Source organism: Otolemur garnettii, unplaced genomic scaffold, assembly GCF_000181295.1.
Source record: "Otolemur garnettii isolate 467f Iridium unplaced genomic scaffold, OtoGar3 scaffold00002, whole genome shotgun sequence".
Taxonomy (NCBI): domain Eukaryota; kingdom Metazoa; phylum Chordata; class Mammalia; order Primates; family Galagidae; genus Otolemur; species Otolemur garnettii.
In genome coordinates this window covers 24564563-24582088 of record NW_003852397.1, presented here as the reverse complement: position 1 = coordinate 24582088, position 17526 = coordinate 24564563, and the positions used below count along the sequence as shown (strand labels likewise).

At 38.6% G+C, this 17526-nt stretch overlaps 1 protein-coding gene across 3 annotated transcripts in view; it reads right to left on the bottom strand.

Moving 5' to 3' along the window:
- L3MBTL3 (L3MBTL3, histone methyl-lysine binding protein) overlaps nucleotides 1–17526 on the bottom strand; it is an 87487-nt gene that overhangs the window by 32667 nt on the left and 37294 nt on the right. For all 3 annotated transcript variants that reach the window (XM_003781663.3, XM_023513477.1, XM_003781662.3), the window contains 4 exons: nucleotides 14661–14746; nucleotides 12747–12857; nucleotides 8138–8252; nucleotides 6443–6545 (listed from right to left, as the gene is read on the bottom strand). In XM_003781663.3, coding sequence (XP_003781711.1) covers nucleotides 6443–6545; nucleotides 8138–8252; nucleotides 12747–12857; nucleotides 14661–14746 — 415 coding nt within the window. The remainder of the gene's footprint in view (nucleotides 1–6442; nucleotides 6546–8137; nucleotides 8253–12746; nucleotides 12858–14660; nucleotides 14747–17526) is intronic.

Below are 17526 nucleotides of genomic sequence, written 5' to 3'. Positions count from 1 at the left end.
CTTCTTCTGAACCCTGAGACGAGCCGAAAGGGCTGACACATCTCCCATTCTCACACCTACTCTGGGGTAGAGAGGAAAGCCGGTTGGTTCCAGAAGTGGGAGGTGATGAAACAACAGGATGCCACACAATGCAGTAGGTGTTCGAGTGACAGGACCCACACAGAGGGACGGGTGGTGCTCCAGGTGGACATGGGGACCTGGCTCTGCACCTGCTCTGCTGCTGTATCCTGCACTCGAGAACAAGCACGCACACCTCTGAGATCATTTCTTCACATAGGAAATGAAGGTGACAACAACAAAAACGACCCCGGGTTGAGTGCACTACCCAGGCTACCTGCTACACTGACATTATCTCGTTTAATGCTCACAACCTTGAGGAGGTTCCTACTGTCACCCACGCCAGATGCAGAAGCTAGAGCCTGAACAGGGAACTTGCTCAGCATTGCTCAGTTACTTCCTGGTGGATTTAGACCAGCAAGGCTGGCTGTTTCCTAACTGCTACGCTATCTGGGTAAACAGAAGCCTGCGGGACTGAAGAACTTGCTTATTCTTATGAATACGTGACAATGAAATCGATCTGAGAGCACCATCTTCTAGCGAGATGCTGGTCTGCCCTCTAGGCTGCACAGCTAACGGGTACAACATGCTTGCTACGTGCTAGGCTCTGCTCCAAGCACCTTACTAGCCCAGGTCTCAGAGGTTGGTAAGACAATTCTTACCTGATGACCCTATAGGCAAGCCAGCCTATAGGCACAGCCAGGGATTTCACCATCTCATCCACTCCCATTGACTACCCCTTAGGATAAGAATCTCAGTGAAATTCAGGTAGTCGTGTTTTCAAGGAGCTAGAATCAAGTGTCACATAAAAGAGCACCCGAAGCGATGGGCACCATGTCAGACGTACTGTGCGTTCTGTTCAGTATTTCTTCTGTTATTTCCAAACCCAAAACTAACTTCTAAATCTGCACATGGACTTTGCAAACTCCCCAGTGCTGATTAAACACCTATGAGACTTCACCTAGTGAGTCTTCATTAGGTTTATACATTCTAGTTTCTCACGAAGTAAGTTTCTAAGTGAAGAACGTTCAGTAAGGTGTGGTCCATCACATGACATGCGCCTCTTCCGTCACGGGTACACACTGGCACAGTGGACACACAAGTCCTGACCATTATGCAGTCTTCAGAGAGCAGAAGCAGAGTCACACAGGATTACACTGGAGCACTTTAGTAGGGTGCATCCTGTACAATTAGCAAACTATTCCATATCAGCTAGACGTGGTATATGCAAATATTTGCCCACCATCCCCTCTAAGAAGGCCATTTTTCCCAGGAAAGGCTGGCCCAGCTCATTAGGGAAGTGAGAAGCAGTGCCATATTCACTGCTCTCTGCTGCCACCTTAAAATCCCTTTTACTTAAGTTTACTTAAACAATAGGCAACATCTCCAGTTTTCTAAGTGCTCACACAATCACTCTCACCCTCAGTCCTGATAGTTAACTCACCCTCCTACCCCTCCTCCCCTAAGAAAACCTATAAGGCAGGCTCTGTCAGGTTACTGTGTCTTTGCATGGTTGCCCTGCTAGCAGTTAAGAGGAATGTGTGGGCCTGGGTTGGCCCTGGTTCTGCCCATGTTCAATCTTGGGTGCTCACTTAACTATTTCAAATCTGTCTCTTCATCTGTAAAACGGAAATGAGAACAGTGTCTACTCTAATTCGCAGAGGTGCTGTGAGGATTAAATGAGATCATACATGTAAGATTTTGCAACAGGGCCTGGAATATAAAAAGTCATCCATAAATCTAACCAAGAATCTTGTTAGTATTTAAAAAAGAAGGGTGGAATGTAACCCCCTATTGTGTAAAAGAACATCAGCAGAAAAAAACCGCATTTGAAATTCCAGAAGATGACTCATAAGAAAGCTGTGCTCCCCTCAGAAAAAGCTGATGCTTCTGAGTGACCATCATTTGTGTCTCTGTGAGAAACAGCTCAAACCGGACTGGTTTCCTAGGAAGGTCAAGCCTTTTCCTCCGGACAACCAGCTCAGCACATGGCACAGGCCAGGCCGTCAGCAAGTGTTTGCTCAATGGAAGGACGGATATTGGATTAATATGTTTACGGTTTTCAGGTGCACATCCAGAGCTCCAGTGTTTAAACATCTCATGGACTTCATAAATAATCCTTTAGAGGTTGTTGGAAATACGCTCTGATCTTTCTTTTCTTGCTTTATTTCTCCAAGATAAAATACTGCAAACCAAACACTTACTGCCAAAGGCACTATGTCTGTAGAACATCTCCTTTTACATAAAAGCTTTCGTTTTCCTCTAATCTCCTCTCATTCCTGACCTCTTTCAGTCGGCCAAAATGACCAGAGGAAACACATGACATGATCTAATTCTACAAAATTAGAATTTAGCAATCTGGCTACTGAATATCCCTAGAGATGAGAATACCATATCCACGCTCAACTCATTCACTGATCATTTATACCTTAACACTAAAAAAACAAAGAGCTGCATTCTTAAACATCATTGTTCAGACACATGTTCTGCTTCTAACACTTCTTAGATCAAATCCAACTGTTATAATCTTCAGAGAGGGCAGCAAAAAACGCTAGTCAAAACAAAGTCTTTTGCTTATATGTCCATAAAATTGATTGTTCTTGCTAAAAGAGAAACTTTCCCTGTTATCTAAGCAAAGAAAGCATGTTTTGATACATGCAGTTTCTCAGGAAATTAATCCAAAGAGAATTTTCTCATTTTGTTTTCCTAAACACAGCTTTCTTAGTAAGAACGAAAATAAGTGCCAGTGAAATGAACCTTTCCAAGAATATCCATGATACAGCAGGCTATCCCACAAGTCTGCTAATGAAATGGAAAACAGGCTGGGCCTGTTACGGATTAATAGCCTGCCAGAAAGGAGCTCTGAGTGTTGTAAATAGATGGCACAGCCAGGGATTCTACGAAAACTCAGTTCAAGGCTGAGGAGAAGAGAAGACAGCACTGGGGCAGAAGGCGGGACCTCTCACAAATTCTGTGAATTAAATCGCTCTGTCCAGACAGAGGCTCATGTCAACCAACAACTCTGCCCAAGGCATGGAATCTGCAGATTATGGCTTATGTGTGACAAGAAAATGAATACAGCTTCTTCGTCAATGCTTGTCTTTTAAGCTATGAGGTGTATTTCTGCCCTTCCTTCTAAGAAAATAAGCAATTCTCTATTACAGTTCCAATTATACTAGAAGAGCTTCTATACCACAGTTCTCCATTAACTCTTCTGTGCATCCTTCTCTTAATAAGTACAACACTGCAATCACAAAGAAAAGTTCCAAAGACGGCCACTGAAACTCGCTGAAATGGTGTGGCCCAGCTTTGGGGCACTCAGAGGTCCACTCGCACCCTTGGGGAAAGGTGGTCCTGATGCACGGCCCGGCCAAGAGTAAGAGGAGCAACCTTAAGGATTTCTCTCCTCAGCCCTGAAGCAGATGAACTGCTATAAGGTGTGTCACTCTTCCAGAGGACAAAAAACAAAAACAAAAACCCTCTTGATGTCTCTAGCTATACCCCAACAACGTGCTGGCAATATTCACTTATTTTAAAAATTTCTGTGATTTTTTTTTCTTTCCTTCATAATTTCAGCAAATTGCTTTGACCGTGATAAATGTTTTGGGATTATACAGAAGAAAAAAACACATGTCAAAGGTCCGGTGTTAGTTATCGGTTTTGTGTCTTATATTTTAACTAAGTTATAGACAGCTTTTACAACTCCATCAGTCCACGAGTTCTGTGAAGGCTGGCCTGTGACTGCCCCATGGGGTGCAGGTGTGAAAGGCAGCTGGACGGTAGTGGTCAAGGGCACAGGCCTCCAAGTGCACTGGGCTTCATCGTCACCAGCTGTGAAGTGAGATCCGTTACTCAACCTCTCCAATCTCACGGCAGTTTCATCAAAACTAGCAGGAAAAGCCCCAGCTCTTATGTGATAAGGTTGTGTTGAAGGTTATCCAATGCACGTAAAGCAATTAGAGCAGTGTCTCATACAGAGTAAACAAACGCTCAATAAATCTTAGTTGCTGTTTCTGAAAAAATTACTCCTCAGAAATACTCACTGTATGAATATCTGGATGTATAACAGCTGTGGTTTGAATGTCCCTGCCAAAACTCACGTTGACATTCATTGTCCTTATGATAGTATTGAGGTGAGAATTAAGAGGTGATTAGGCTGCACCCTCATGGATGCCTCAATGTTGTCTCAAGAGTGGGTTCATTATCGCTGCAGCGGGCAGTTCCAACAGCGAGTTGGGCCCTCTCTCTCACATGCTCTCTTGCCTTTCTGCCATGGGATGATGTGGCAAGAAGGCCCTTACCAGATGCCAGCTGCTCAGTTTTGGACTTCCCAGCCTCCAGAATTGGGAGAAATAAATTTTTTTTCTATAGAAATTATCCAAGCCTGGCCTAGTGGCTCCTGCTAGTATCCCAGTGACTAGGACTGCTTGAAGCCAAGCCTTCACAATCAGCCTGGGCAACATAGCAAGATCCTGTCTCTAAAAAATAAAATAAAATAAAAATTAGCTGGGTGTATGAGCCTACGGTTCCAGGAGACTGAGCCAGGAGGTTCCCTTGGGCCAAGGAGTTTAAGGCTACAGGGAGCTATGATAGCACTGCGCACTTCAGCCTGTGTGACACAGTAAGACCCCACCTCATTCATTCATTCACTCACAAATAAATAAATACAGTCTTTTTGATGTTCTGCTATAGCAACGCAAAATGAACTGAGACAATGGTGCAAATGTAGCATGCTCACAAATTATTTCTGGCAATTAAACTTACATAATGCCTGAAAAACAATCCAGCTGCCTTTCCTAAGCAATGTCTAATAACTTCTAAGCTGTAGCTTTTTTTTTTTTTTAATGTCAGAGTCTTGGGTGGTGCCTGTGGCTCAGTGAGTAGGGTACCAGCCCCATATAGCAAGGGTGGCCAGTTCAAACCCGGTCCCTGGCCAAACTGCAACAAAAAACAGCCAGGCATTGTGGCAGGTACCTGCAGTCCCAGTTACTTGGGAGGGTGAGGCAAGAGAATTACCTAAGCCCAAGAGCTGGAGGTTGCTCTGAGCTATGATGCCATAGCACTCTACTAAGGGGGACAAAGTAAGACTCTGTCTCTTAAAAAAAATAAAAATAAAAAGACAGTCTCACTCTGGCGCTCTGACTAATGCATAGCATCATAGTTCAGAGCAACCTCAAGTTCTTGGGCGGAAGTGATCCTTTTGCTCTGATTTTCCTACTTTATTAGTAGAGATGGGGTCTTGCTATCGCTCAGGCTGGTCTGGAACTCCTGAACTTAGGCACTCCACCTACCTTGGCCTCCCAGAGTGTGAGGATTATAGGTGTGAGCCACCATGCCCAGCCAAAGATGCATTTTTAACCAAGTTTAAATTAATCATGTAACTTTTGGTTCACAGTCATACAAGCAATGAAAAGGTGTAAATGCATTTTTGCAAAGGGGATCATCCTATCTCTGATCAGACTTTTTACTCTGGAACATACTGAACCTCATAAAAACTAGGGAGAAGTGTTGCAAGAGGAAGAGAAACAGGATTTGGGGTTGCTGAGATGAAAGAAAGAGGAAACTGTACCAGATGAAAATAAGCACACCAATTCTGCAAATGCTATTAACTTGGAGGAACAGGCAGAACAATCTTCAAAATGTTTAAAGACCTGTACAAATTAGATGAACCAGGAGTCACTGTTCTTACTAAGCAGTCCACTTGATACACAGGTGAAGACTATGTTGAAAAATTATTATTTTAAAATACACTAAGTATGTGATGCTTTGGTTCCCTGTAAATCCCAATTAAATCACAGAAATTTCTTACTAATTCAATAATACTTTAAAATGTCTACAAAGACTCCCAAATCACCACATTTCAAATAAAATTAGTTTGTTTGAAATTACCTAGGAATAAGAGAAAAATATTTAAAAACACGTAAAATGCTTTTGTAACCAACACATTCTCACATTAAACTATTTACATTTTGGTTTTTGTGATCTCTACTGCTCAGCCACAACACTCTGATCGCTCGTTATTCAAATTACTGAGTTACCCAATCATGTAATATTCTATCAAATGTTTTCAACGGGGCCTTGCCTCTTCTCCTTCTCAATGGTCAACCCAAAATAAGTAAAACTAGTCAGGTTGCCAAGAAAAACCAAACAGCTAGAGTAAATCTATTTTAAATCATGAATGCATTTTCTCCCAGGAAGATTTAAGTATAGATATTCCCTTCCTTTTTGCATGATCACCATGGTAACCACACTTCTTATGGATCTGAATTTAAAATCAGTTCACATCAGTTTAGTATACGTGGAAATTGTTATTTTATATATACAGGGCAACACCCTGTATTTGACCCTGTAAGAAATCCTCATGTGAGTGGCAGCCACCACATACCTGTGAGGGCCCAGATGTCTTGCCCTCTTAAAATGGCCAATCCCTTTACACCCGGGGGTGGAGCATCCACCGTGTTCTGAAGCTTCCATCAATTCCAAGGGGCCTATGAGAAAGCCAAAAAAGAAGAACGAGGGACAAAATGTTAAGCAAAAAGCCACTGAGAGTCCAGCACAGATGCCTGACTTCCAAAATGCCCCTGAATTCCTATTTCTGAACCAACATATATAAAAAGAAAAAGGCTTTTCCCTATGACTTTGTTCATAACTATTTACTGTTCTCTAATAGTGAAATAGTAAACTTCGGTTATTCGAGATACCTAAATATGAATTAATAAGAGGAAAACAATTTTTATCAAGTAAATAACATAATTAACATATGAATATTCACATACTGTTATGAAAACCTAAAATACTACAGCAGAATCCCGAATAAAGTTCCAGATCCCTTATCCACTCTTCATCTGCTCTTCTGTCTACATTTCTGACCTCCCCTCATCCTGACCACAAAAGTGAACACATACCCTCCTGGATGTCCTGCTAAGCATTCAGATACATTTGGTTTTGTTCTCTTTTGCCACATAATAGGTGCAACATAGATCTGTACTATTCTGAAATATTCTTTGAATATTCTAAACATATTCTTTTTAACTTCTTGTCTTATAAATGTTTCCTTTGCAATGTTAATATTCATTATGACTCTTATATAATAACTATAGCATTGTGTAACCTAATTTATTTAGCCAGTATTTGTTTCTAAGTTCTGTTGCTTACAAATGCTGCAGTGAATACCATGTATGTGTATTTTTTCTGCTGTTAGTCTGCAGGTAGCATCTAGCAATGAAGCCAGTAGATGGGGGTGGGGTGGGGTGCACTCAATTCTTTAAAAATCTGACAACTTATTATATTTCTTATAGTTTTTTTCTACACTGTATGTATTTTCCTCCGAAACTGAAATCATGGTGCATTAAGTTTCCAATGTACCTTTTTTACTGAATTTAACTGAAACTTTTACTGAAATACGTAGCTTTGCATGCAGCTATAAGTAAGTAATGACCCAGAGGGAGATCACTTCTACACTTTGCCCGGTTTCACCCAATGGTAACATTTCACAAAGCAACAGAATGAAATCCCTACTATGCTGACACTGAAGTCTCAAAAGCCGTCCTCCAAAAATTCAGTTCTAATTTTAAAAGGCAATGTTTACTTCTAAATAAGTCTATACACATTTTATTTTTCAGGGATTGTATTTCTTTCTTTTAAACTTTTGTGACTACAGTAATTAAAAAAATGTAGGACCCCTCAAGGCAAATCTAAAGCGCTGTTAGAAAAATTCTAAGTCAATGATTTTTGTAGAAATGACTTAGGATACAAAATACCAATTGAGCATTTTGAAAATAATGTTGAATGAACAGGTGAATAACTGGCAATGCCCTGAGAGGTGAAGTGTTCTTGATTAAGTCAAACCACAGAAAACAGACATTTGAATCAGAGCTGCATCTAAGATGTGATTTATTTCTGATTTCCTTAGTAAATTAAATTATTCAAACTTAAAAAAAATGTAGTAAAAGGAAAAAGATTCCACTCAGAAGAAACATACGGTAAAGAAGGAGAAAAAAGAGGAAAGGATGAAAAAAATATTAAGCATGCTATGTAAGAAAATGGAAACATTTATTCAAGTTGTCCTTGTGTCTCTTACTCAAAGGAGGCTGAAGAGGATGTCCGGTTTTTGAACACCAGCCCACAGGGTGGATATCAGGAGAATCTGCATCTATCCAGTAATCATAGCAGCTACTCCAGCCATCAAAGTGAACCTGGGTAACACAAGGAAATTAACAGCATGAAGATTCCTATAGTGAAAGCTCTGCCCACAGTGTGACCACTTATATTCTCTCTGGCAGGAGTGAAGAATTTGTAGCCTCAGCTCGGCGCCTGTGGCTCAAGTGGCTAAAGCGCCAGCCACATACACCTAAGGTGGCGGGTTCGAATCCATCCCAGGCCGCCAAACAACAATGACAGCTGCAACCAAAAAATAGCCAGGCGTTCTGGCGGGCGCCTGTGGTCCCAGCTACTTGGGAAGCAGAGGCAGGAGACTCACTTGAGCCCAGGAGCTGGAGGTTGCTGTGAGCTGTGATGCTATGGTACTCTACCCAGGGGGATAGCTTGAGGCTCTGTCTCAAAAAAAAAAAAAGTATTTGTGGCCTCAAGGCCACAGGACCCTCCAGATCTCTGAATATATCCTTTTGACCAAACCCAAATTTCACAGAATTGTTCTGTGAAGTTTGGATTCCATGGAAAGGCCAACTCAAAAATCTGGAAGGCCACATGTAGCTCGGAAGCTGAGGGTCCCTACCTTAATATTTCTCAACAATTTCAGCAACTTAAGGACATGGACTATGTAATAACATCTTCACACCATCAACATCAAATACCCAGTAAATATTACTGCAGTAATTAAAAAATCTGGAAAAGGAGGGAAGATGGATGTGAGGGGAGAGTAAAGAGGCAGGAGAGAAGACGACCTTTTACAAGTAAATAACAAATTCTCAGAATTACAGTGGAAAAGTTTAAAAGAAAAAAAAAAAACTCAATGCCCTACTAGAAATACATTTAATTTACAAAATATCCCTCCATCAAATGCATTTCAAAGTATCACTGGCTTTATTATCTCTCGAAGACATGCTTTATTATAGTATCTCTCGAAGACATGCTTTATTATAAAGCGGTCAGCACTCCATCTTTGTTGGTGACCATGTGAAAGGAAGGTTGGTCTTTCCATGAAGGCAACTAAGTATCAGCTGTGTATCTTTCAGCTGTTACTTCCCACCCCCCCAACCTGAGCTGTTACTTAAAAAAAAAAAAAATCTTTTAAGATGAAAGGATTTACTGAAATGCTTCAGATATTTTACTTTTAAATCAAATTTGCCAGTTAGGTTTCTTTTATAAAGTCTAAGAATCTCTCACACCTTACAAGGCAACAGATGCTAGATGGATAAAAAATGGAAACATTATAAACTGAACAATACATATTCTACAAGAATGCATGAATGAACTTACTTAATCACAAAGTAGCATAGCCTTTGTAAGTTAAGACACCAAACTCAAAAGCCAGACCAGAAAAGACCCATCAATTTGATTACATAAACATTTAAAACTTCCGAGTGGCAAATACTATCATAAACAAGATGGAAGACCCACAGAAAACCTGAAAAACACATCTGCTAACACACATACTTTCTTCCTCAGTTTATAAAAATATCAAACATCAATCTGAAGAGATGAAAACACCAGTAGGAACAAAGAAAATAGATACAAATGATTCATTATTAAGAAAATAAATATATTCTGGGAGGCCGAGGTGGGTGGATTGTCTGAGCTCCCTAGTTCAAGACCAGCCTGAGCAAGAGCAAGACCCCGGCTTTCAAAATAGCTGGGTATTGTGGTGGGTACCTGTAATTCCAGCTACTTGGGAGGTGGAGGCAAGAGAATCACTTGAGCCCAAGCGTTTAAGAGGTTGCTGTGAACTGTAATGACACCACAGCCCTCTACCAAGGGAGACAAAGTGAAACTCTGTCTCAAAAAAGAAAAAAGAAGTATAAATGACTAGTAACACATGATAGGACAATTTTATTTATAACTAAAAAACTATGAATTAAAATCACAAGACACAATTCTTCTCCTATCAGCCTGTAAAAAATATTAACATTTTGGCGATTCCTGTAACTGCTGAATATGAGACTGAATGGGCTTTCTCATAGACTGTTGACAGAAGTGTTAATTGGTGAGATACTTCTGGAAAGCTATTTGGCAAACATTCACCATGTAAAATATATTTATTTTTGACTTCATAATCTCAATAACTCGTTATTTATAGTAGAAAACAACTAGAAGTAACCGGAGTGCTCACCATCAGGAGACAAGTTAAATAAATTATGATATATTCATAGGATGGAATAGTGTGTAGTTATTAAAAGTACAAAAATACGGGCTCAAAATAATGTCCTTTGCAATGAATCTACTTCTTCAAGCTTAGAAATCAATTAATCCTAGAATCAAACCCCCAAAGAAGATATGAAGAGATGTGTTTCAGCAAAATAAGAGAATGTATTAAAAAAGAAATAAAGTATGTGATCCAGGAAAATGAAGTATAACCTAGTTTGTCAGCAAAGGGAAGTCTTCGGATGAAAGCTCTGTACCAGGCTTTGAGTATATCCACTCAGACTGGAAGAGGTGTCTGCTGAGCGTGAGAAAAAGAGTTCAAGAAAAAAGAAGATAAAGACAGAATGTTGCTCTGTTTCTTTCTGGAACTACTGATATATCCATTCTTTTAAAAAACAGAAGATAATCTGCATAATGTTAATCCTGGATTTTTTTCACTCACTGATAGTAAACAGTCTTCCAAATTATTTAGTGTTAACATACACCATGTAAATATATAATGAATTGTTTTACCCATTAGCTACTGTGGTTGTTCCCAATGTTAAATATTATAAATATTACTGGGCAGTGCCTGTGGCTCAAAGGAGGAGAGCGCTGGCCCCATATGCCCGAGGTGATGGGTTTAAACCCAGCCCTGGTCAAAAACTGTAAAAAAATATGTATGTATTATTGCTCTATTTTTCTTGGAGTTTTTATCTCTCCATACTCTCTTTGGTTACTTCCTTAATATAAATTCCTAGGACTAAAATTTTTGAGTGTAAGAATAAACAACATTTTGATAAACGAGCTCTCACCAAAATGCTTTTCCAAAAGGGTGGAACCCTTTACATTCCCACCAGCCATGCGTGACGATAAACTTTTCATGAACCCAAACCAAAATAGATTACTTTTACTTTTATCCCCCAATTCTAAACAATTTGATTTATAAAAATAACATTGTGCTTAATTCTATTTTTGATTATTAGGCTGAGTTACTTTTGAAATACATCTAGTTCTAAAATATTCTGCTTTATGAATTGTATTACTACCAAGTACAGTGAAGGAGAAAATATATCTGAAAAAAGGTTAACAGAGATCCTGCAGTATTTGTGACATTCTGTAGAATATTACATGATTATATAATTTTTAAAATGGAAAAATAAACGTTACAAATTTCTGTACAGTGTCGCCTTGTGCAGTTTTTCATGTTATCTTATAATTTATTACTTCATTAAAGATACTGAGGATATAATTTTTATTTTATTTTATTTTATTGTGAGACCGAGCCTCAAGCTGTCCCCCTGGGTAGAGTGCTGTGACATCACAGCTCACAATAACTTCCAACTCTTGGGCTCAAGCGAGTCTCCTGCCTCAGCCTCCCAAGTAGCTGGGACCTGCCACAACGCCCGGCTATTTTTGGTTGCAGCTGTCATTGTTGTTTGGCGGGCCTGGGCTGGATTCGAACCCGCCACCTTACGTGTATGTGGCTGGTGCCTTATAGCCACTTGAGCCACAGGTGCCGAGCCTGTAATTTTTATTTAAAAAAAAAAAAGACCATAAATGTAGACTCCTATAGCTTAAAACAAGATTTACTTCTGCCACTGTCAGTGTGTGATAAAGTAATTCATTTATTCTTTCTAAGCTTCTGCCTCCCATATCGCAATGACCATAAATGTCAAATAATGTGAGAACATTATTGCCCTATAAGATATCACACATGTAATGTCCTGTTATTATTATAACTATTATTATTATTCATAGAGATTCAAAGCAATCCTGTAAAGTAAGTAGAATGGGTATTGTTCTAGTTTGACAGTAAAGTTCATGTGACACCAGGGACAGAGAACCGGGCCTTCCAGCTTCTCACCTGAACTACCATACTTTACTTCATCCCACGTGGACACCACAAACCGGACCCATCTTCCTAAACATTGCTTCCTTCATGAGAGGTATTTGGCTTTTATTAATGTAACTCTAATTAAAATTTGATTTTATGTCTATAATTATTTTTACTTGTCCTATATTAAAATACAGGATATTCCGCAACACTACTTCTGACACATCCCATAAAAAAATCCTAACTTTCCTTATTTTTTAAAGAGTATACTATCAGAGAATGAAATATATTTTCCTCTGAATAGAATACTACCTTAAGGTGCTATATCCACTTTCTTTCTCCAAATACATGCTCAAAAATTAAGTCACTCATAATTAAAGACAAAACATTTTATGCAGATTAAAGGAAAAACCTGAACGAAGGCTGACTTACAAAGATACACAGCTACTTTCTGTATTCCTGTGATTCTACTAATATAATCAGGGCCTACTAAAATTTTCATCCCAGACATCTTATCACAAAAGCCACGGCCAAACCACAAGAGAGAACTTACTTTGATCCGGTGATCGTCAGTGTCTGCCACGGTGGCTACTCGAATGAACACGGGGTTTCTCTTGTCTACTATCTCAAGCTTCATTTTTTTCTGGAATCCATGTGGAGGTTTCTGCCATGACATAAAAATATATATAGTGAGATTTAGAAGAAGAGAGGTACATTTGATGTTACAATGAATAAGAAATAGATCAGCTACTGAGAGAACCAGCCTTTCAAACTCTGCAGCTAAACACCGTGGCTCTGGACCTCACCCTGCCTATTAGGAAACACCATCCCAACACACGTGCACAGCAACAGGGATAAGCCTGAGGGCCTGGGCTAGAAGCAAGTAAGAAAGGTTAAAGCAACGACCTTAAGATGGAGTTTAAAATCTTATAGTTATTGAATTAGCCACGGGAATGCCAAGAAAACTTTCCTCAATAGTTGGAGGTGGCAAAAATCAACAAGCATGAAATTTACTTTTGGAAAAGAGAAAGGAAGAACATTGAAGTGGCTGAGATGAGGCACCAAGATTAGAAGTGGTCATGAGGGCAAAAAGTAGATGATGTCTTTTTTAAAAAGCATAAGCAACTGAAACATACAAGACAGAACTCTTCCCACGGGAACATGAATGAGAAAGGCCGACCTACACCTACAACCTCAGGACTCAGCAGACCCCAATAAACTTCTGAAAAAGTTACGGGCAGGGGAAAGCAGGGGACTGACTGGTATGATGCCAGGAAAATTAGTTAAACCTGCTGAGCTGCAGGTCCCACTTCTGTAAAACAGGTATAACAAAAGAGATGCTCTAAAAATTAAGTGTGAAAGTTATGAAGAAGATACAGAGGGATCAATCTACCCTCTACACGCTAGAGAGATCTTGGTCCTCTGATGTGACACTAAATGTATACACTAATCCTGGAATAATTTTATACATGAAAAGTGGGTGTAACCCAGCTCTGCTTTGTATTAGACGAGATTAGACAGAATGGCTGCAGACTCTGCTTGGTATTAGTTAAGTAGATGTTACAGAGGGAAGATAAAAATTCACAAATGTGGCTTAACTCTAATTAGAATTCTTTTTTAAAATCCTAAATTTACTGTCAGATGAAATCCTGCACACTCTTTGATGTAGTTTTCTTCATGTAATATGGTTTTGCTCTTAAAAATTCTGATGTTCTTTTCTTCTGTTTGGTACCATACCTACTAATTATTCTATCATTAAAAATTCTAACAATTCATACAAAAAAGGATCACTTAAAGAAAGTATTATGACAGACTAATCATGCCACATTTTTCAAAATTAAGTAATTGATATATTTTCTTTCCCTTTAAATTTATGGGAAAATACAAAGCAAGCTACTTGATACAAAGAACTAAAATACATTTCACTTCTTATGCTTCTCTTGCATAGAAGAGGTTTACTTTGGATCATAATATGTTACAAGCAAGTAACAGTGACCTTGGGTTAAAAAGATACTGTAATAAAAGGAGACGCTCTTGTACACATATTTTAGTAAGTAAACATGATCTGTAGCAATAAAATAAAAATCAGCATCTCAGTTGGCTATAAAAAGTTCCAAAGAAATTTATCAGATATAATTTTCATTAGAACACATTTTCTTATCCTGTTTTGGTTTTTCAGAGTATCTAGCTAGAAAAACAAGCTTTCTGTAAGATTTCAACAACTTGCCCCACATGATGTTGAAACTTTACAGTCCAAAATGAAAGCATTTTTTAGATGCCAACAACAAAAATCCCAGTAACAATTCTGACTTTCAAAATTGTAAAACTCCCCAAACTTTTATGTGTCCTTCTGTTTTCTTCTTCTTCCTATTTTGAATCAACAGCATCATCCCTCTCTGTTCTTAATCTTCAATGAATAATACCACCAACACAAACCTATCAAGCAGTATAATGTGTATTAACTTACCACTTTGAAAGCTCTTGCAGGAGCAGGTAAAGAATTGGTTTCTTCTAAGTATTTATCCCAAGAAAAATGCTTCACATTTGGATAACCTAAGAAAAAAAGAAAAATGTAAATCCTATGAGGTTAAACAAAAATAATAATGAGAATAATAAACTGCCCAACAAAAAATATGAGACACTGTTATCATTATAATCTAGGGAATTACGTTCATATACAAGCAACTTTAAACTAGTCGCATATTCAGTACTATCTGTAAGAATACAATTGTTTTTTATCTTGAGCATATTTCTATACTATTTTTTAAATGAAAATTTTGCATATATATAGATATGCATAATTTATATCCTCAGGTAAGTATAGTGTTACAAGTAAGACAGACATGTGTACACACACACACACACAAATGTCCCTTAATCCAGCAATTTACTTCTATCAATCTGGGAAAATCCCATATGTGTACAAAGATAATGCACAATCATTTGTAAATCTGAAAATGCAAAAACAAGTTTCAATTATCCTCAATACAGAAATATGCCCTCCAAATATAAACTATATGAAATAGAAAGCATTTATGAAAAAGAATGTGGTAGATTTATATACACTAATATGTGAAATATTCCAGCTATATCTCCATATTGTTAGGTTAAACATACAAAGCATGGAACTTTATTAATAGCAAGTAGAAAAGTAAGTATCCTTTCCTCCCTCTTACCCCATTTGCTTTCCTCCAGAGCCCAAATCCATTAGGCAGGCACAAGCAGAAATTAATAATAGCCCAATATGGTGGGAAATTTGCTACATAAAGGGGACTAAGAAAATAGGTGAATATACTGGAGACAAGGGTAGCCAGATTTCTCATTGACTAAGAAGTATAAATACCAAGAAAAAAACTATAATTGAAACCATTGGTGTTGGATTTATATTGGAGTTAATAGCATAAATTCATGGTTTTTAATGCATCTAAAATATATACAGGAACAAATACAAATTTTTATATATGCATTTCATAATTATGTGCATAGAGGGGCCTGCAAGCATCAGCACCCCACTTGCAATAAGCACACCCAATCTCAGTTTCCACATATCACCCTCTACTAAAAAGAAACAAGGACCCTTGAAGAACTGGCTGACTGCAGGGCTGGGTCAAACAAAGTGCAAGATAAGCTTACTGTGCCAGAAAGTAAGACGTTCTCAAAAGATGATAATAACAAGTCAGAAGAACACGGAAATACACCTACAGGGGCTGCCCTGGCTAAAATCTGAGAAAATCAGAGCATGAAAATAAATAATGCTAGTAATGGGTAACCCATTTGATACAAATAGTAATAATCTATGGGTCCACACTGATATCAGTAAATTAATTTAATAAATAAAGCGGAAGATGAGAAAACTTATCTTTGCAGGAGAACACCAACTAATTTTATACAAGTAACGATGGAATAAGAAAACCGCTTAGTAATTAACAGAAGACAATTAATTCACACTAGAAATATCAACAGATACTGAAACTAGATGACAATGGGATGAGATACGGGATATTTACACAATTGCAATGTTTCTCTCCAGAAAATGCTGATCAGTAACTCCACTGGTGGAAAAACCTGACAAACACCATCTTAATAAATCAACGGCAAAAATGAGGCAGTGAAGAGTCAGATTAACATCATGGGAGGATGCGCAACCTGGGTCTGATGAAGAGGAAACAGCAACCACACTCAAATGAAGAAACACTCTATAAAATGACAGCTCTGTAACCCCAAACATATGAAAGTCATCACAGCCACGGAGAGCCTAACGGAAGGAGGCTGGCTCTACCTGACAGGGGAGAGCAATGGCTGATCCTTTGCTAGAAATGACATCCCTGGGACGACTGACAAACTTAGACTGAGTCTCTGGGTCAAGGATGTAGATGAGTTATACACTATTCTTGCAAGTTTTTGGCAATTCTAAAATTGTTTCAAGAGTAAATATGCCCACATATCTCTGTATATACATTTTATAAGATATTTTTAAGAAACGTATCTATTTCTATATGTCCATTTTATGACATACTTTTAAGAAACGTCTCAAATCATTTAAATCAGAACATCCTACTAAATGAGGTGCATGCTGTGCTGAGTGTGAATCCGTGTAAGCAAAAAAGTTCTGGAAAGAGACAATGACAAACGGTGATGAGAGATAATGTGGTTATCTCTATCTTCACTCCAAATTTAAAATCCAGCATGTAGTAATGTATAATTTGAATAAATGAAAATAAAAATAATTTTAAAAGGCAGAAGAATTTAGTTGCAGAAAAAGAACAATCAAGAGAGGCTACGTGTTGGGAGAGAGTGGAACGTGGTGGGAGCCTGCAGGGCTGGTCAGCAGGGGTGGATTAACCCACGGAGAGGCAGAGGGTGACGGAGGGGACCCGGGGACTAGGATCCCTTCTTGCACACAGGCGATCAGAGATGGAGTCAGTCAGGATGGATTCTGCCTTCAGAGAAAAGGGATGAGAGACAGGATGTCTTTGTTGTTATGGGGCAAAGAGTCACATTAGCTCATATGCCCAGCAAACCAGTCTCATCATTTGGCAGGTTTTTGTTTATTTGTTTTTATGTTGTTTTGTATTGTAGTAAAATATACACAACATAAAATTTACCTAAATACTTTTTTAAGTGTACAATTCAGTGACATTAAGTATATTCACATTGTTTAGTACCTGGTACATTTTCTCACATGATTCTGTATTTTTAAAAATTCATCCAGAACAGTATTTTTTTTTTCTCTTCTGCTGAATTTAAAAGTCCACCAAAGGAGGCCAGGGACTTGGTTCTTTAACGCACCTAAGAAGTCAGCAGTAATGCCTTCCTCATCCTTCCCAGGGGAC